General features: G+C 45.5%; 1 protein-coding gene across 1 annotated transcript in view; it reads left to right on the forward strand.

Moving 5' to 3' along the window:
• Positions 1-706: 706 nt before the first annotated feature.
• cop1 (COP1 E3 ubiquitin ligase) overlaps positions 707-3,538 on the forward strand; it is a 19,118-nt gene continuing 16,286 nt past the window's right edge. The window contains exons 1-5 of the mRNA XM_031874566.1: positions 707-1,433; positions 1,621-1,680; positions 2,193-2,290; positions 2,609-2,673; positions 2,796-2,915. Of these exons, the coding sequence (XP_031730426.1) occupies positions 1,072-1,433; positions 1,621-1,680; positions 2,193-2,290; positions 2,609-2,673; positions 2,796-2,915 (705 nt within the window). The 5' untranslated portion in view covers positions 707-1,071. The remainder of the gene's footprint in view (positions 1,434-1,620; positions 1,681-2,192; positions 2,291-2,608; positions 2,674-2,795; positions 2,916-3,538) is intronic.

The following is a 3,538-nucleotide window of genomic DNA, read 5'->3' on the forward strand; positions in this document are numbered from 1 at the left end:
GGGGGGGGGGGGGGGGGGGGGGGGGGGGGGTGACCTACCTGCGTGTTTTTGATGTAATCCGTAAAAAATTAAATAATGACAAACATGAGAAGACACTGTGTTTCTGTGGTTGACTGGAATCGTTAATAGTTGGAGAACATCACAAAAATGATTTGATCTCCTGAGGTATAACATTATAATCTCTTTTTAAAAAATAACTTTCTGGCAGGGGCTTTTCGTTTTTAGCCACGTATGCGGTTATTTGATGATAATATTGTAATATTTCCACATTATCCCTCTGACATATGGCATTAATGGATTTATAATACAGCTATGTTAAGCTTGCTCTCATTGAGTACAACATACAACAGAATGGATAGGAAAGCCCTGGATTTGTTTTTATTGAATGCAAAATTTGATTAGATTCAACAGAAGTGCAGCGTGTTGTGGCTGTTGCTGTTTGACAGGATTTCTACAATGTCAGTGTAGTGAGAGGGAATCATTTCGCATGCACGTGGCCAAATAGCCTACAAAGAAACTGAACGTGTAACGCAAGTCTAAAACTATTACTTATTATTATTTTTGTCAATGCAAAATGCCTTCATAATATATGCTAGATGTGCATAATAAAAGCCACAACTGCGTTATTCGATCATAATGCGTATTTCCATCAGCGCAGTTGCACTCCTTCTCGCTAGGGGGCAGTAGCGGGAAGCCGGGAGCGCACTGGGCGCCTGGGTAATCGAGGAAACTCAAGAGATTCCTCTCCGTAGCTAACAGTAGCTAGCCGGCTGCTATTCTTCTGGACAACGCAGTTGTGGTTGTTTTATTGGCCGTTGGCCATCTGCTTCTTTTGTCCTTCGTACTTCGGGGATTTCCTAATGCGCCGTCCGTGACTAAAGTGAGGCGGACACCGACGGAGAAGTTTATAAACGCTGGATGTTCGGTCACTCTTGCTTTCCCACAGGATGCTAGGACATAATCAGACAGCTAGCTAGCTAGCTAGCCAACCTGCTAAAGTAGCAGCACTGTCCGGATGCTTTGAACAGCTAAAAACGCAGCGGATTTTGGGGAGTTTCTAGTCGGCCTCGCATGATGTCAAGCAACCGGCCACAGCAAAGCCCTGGCGGGGCGAGTTCAGTGCCCAGCACGAGTAACGTTAGCGGCAGCAGCGCAGGAGGCACTGGGAACACAAACGGTGGCGGTGGGAGCAACGCCGTCACAAGTAACGGGAACAATTCTGGAAATGTTGTGCCCTCCCGGACCCCGACAGGAGCCAGCGAGGGGGGGTCGTCGGTGCCAACGTTGGCCGCCGTGCCGTCGTCCCGGGGCGGGTTCGCATCTCTGAGCAGACCCGTTGCGTCCTCGGGCAGCAGGAAGAAGTCTCTCCACCAAGCGCCCCTTTACAACGGCCTCTTGAACTCATACGAAGATAAAAGCAACGATTTTGTCTGGTTAGCTTTCTCCGCCGTTATTTTCTCTAGATGGTAGCTGCATGCTAGTGAAAGTTTACTGTCAGTGTTTCAAAGTTTTGAAAGCAAATATGTTGACACGCACTTAAAATGTTTTCTGTGTACGTTTGTGTCTCTCTCTCTCTCTCTCTCTCTCTCTCTCTCTCTCTCTCTCTCTCTACTTTTCCAGTCCCATTTGCTTCGAAATGATAGAAGAGGCACACATGACCAAGTGCGGGCACAGTTTTTGGTAAGTGTTTCACAGCAGAGGCTTTGAAGTTAGCCGTTGGGCTGTGTTAACGGACAACAGAGAGCTTATCAGAAGCAACAACAAGTTATGTCAACAAAAATAACAGCGCAAAATGCCTGTGTTAGTGATGCTTACATGTAGGGACGGAGCAAGACAACTTTCCTCCTCCAGTTTACTTAACCCTAAACACTATAAAAAGTTAAAAAAAAAACAACTTTTTATTCGTTTCCCACTTGAAAATAAAAAACAGTCTGCATCATTGAGAGAAGCCAGTGCACTTTCTTGTTTCTAAACATGAATTTAAAGAAAAATAGTGCAGCAAAAGGATAAAACATTAATTCAAAACATGTACAAAAGCAGCGTGAGAATGGGGGAAGTCCACCTTTTAGCACCTTGAGGTATGGCGTAACTTAAGTACTACTAAGTAAAGCTGTAATAGTGTTCTTTAGTGCTCATTTTAGTGCACCGCTTCAATCAGTTCCACAGTACTCGGTTGTCTCTCTCTGCTGCAGTTTCAAGTGTATCCGCCAGAGTCTGGAGGACAGCAACAGATGTCCCAAGTGTAACTACATCGTGGATAACGTGGATCAGCTCTACCCCAACTTCCTCGGTAGGTGTTTTCAGTCCGAGGGTTGAGGCTCAGGCCTGTTTTGCTTTCAGTTGTCATAGAACACACACATTTGCATGTCAAGACACGGTTTGCACATCAGCTGTACTGTTGCGACATAAGTGTCGAAGAATTAAGTCATTGGATATATATTTATTTTCACCAGGACTGAAATGTGAAATGCTAGGGATTGTTCCCGTCTCTGTTGTTTTTTCCACAACTAAACCGACTCACCCAAAGTACCACTGCGTTACTGTGAAAGTCGTGTTTCCGTCATATACTCACATAGCGTTTCCAACTTTCTCCCCCACCCTGCCCCAGTAAATGAACTGATCCTGAAACAGAAGCAACGGTCGGAGGAGAAGAGGCTAAAATTGGATCATCCTGTAAGTACAACACAAGCTTACTGTCGCTGCTTTGTTTATTCCTACACACACATTTTCACTCTCAATATTTATTCTTATTTTTATTTTTGCTTGTAACTGATGGGTGTCTCTGACCCCTGCAGAACGGGTCGAGGTGGCAAGTGTTCCAGGACGTGTTGAGTCCCGACCAGGAGAACTTGGACCTGGCTAATGTCAATCTGATGCTGGAGCTCCTGGTCCAGAAGAAGAAGCAGCTGGAGGCGGTGAGTGGGGGTCTACGGGTGATCACACACGCATTTCATCTTCTTTGGTGCCAGACCTTTCTAGCATTGTGCTTCTGCAGATGGCTGCTTGGATTCACGTAGAGCTGCACAATACTCCATGAGATAAGAGGCACAGGTGACTTTTAACCTGTTACTCCATGTTAAAAGACAGTCATTTACTGGATGCAAGATTCATACAGAGTGATGGGGGGTTAAGTTTGACCACATAAAGGGATAGTTGGGATGTTTTGAAGATTATGAAGTATGAAGTATGGTTGTATGAAGTACTCATTCATAGACAGTATACACAGAAGCTGATCAGGTGCAGTGTGTACTGCTATGGATGAGGGCAGCAACGAAACACCCCAAAAAAAACAAAAGCAATATCATTTTACGCTATATTTAAGATATAGACAGCCCTTCATGACGGGACACATTGGGTACTTCCCAAGTCTCTTAATTGTCGTTTCCTCGCTCCTCGCATGGTTTCCTCCATGCATCCCTGGAAGGACGCAAGGAAAGGACCCAAGTGAGGGAAACGGGGATGCAATTAAGAGACTTGAGAAGTACCCACTGAAGCTGATATCTATGCTCTATCGGGGGGGGGGGGGGGGGGGGGGGGG

The sequence above is a fragment of the Anarrhichthys ocellatus genome, unplaced genomic scaffold (genome assembly GCF_004355925.1).
Source record: "Anarrhichthys ocellatus isolate YVR2014 unplaced genomic scaffold, GSC_Weel_1.0 scaffold82, whole genome shotgun sequence".
NCBI lineage: Eukaryota > Metazoa > Chordata > Actinopteri > Perciformes > Anarhichadidae > Anarrhichthys > Anarrhichthys ocellatus.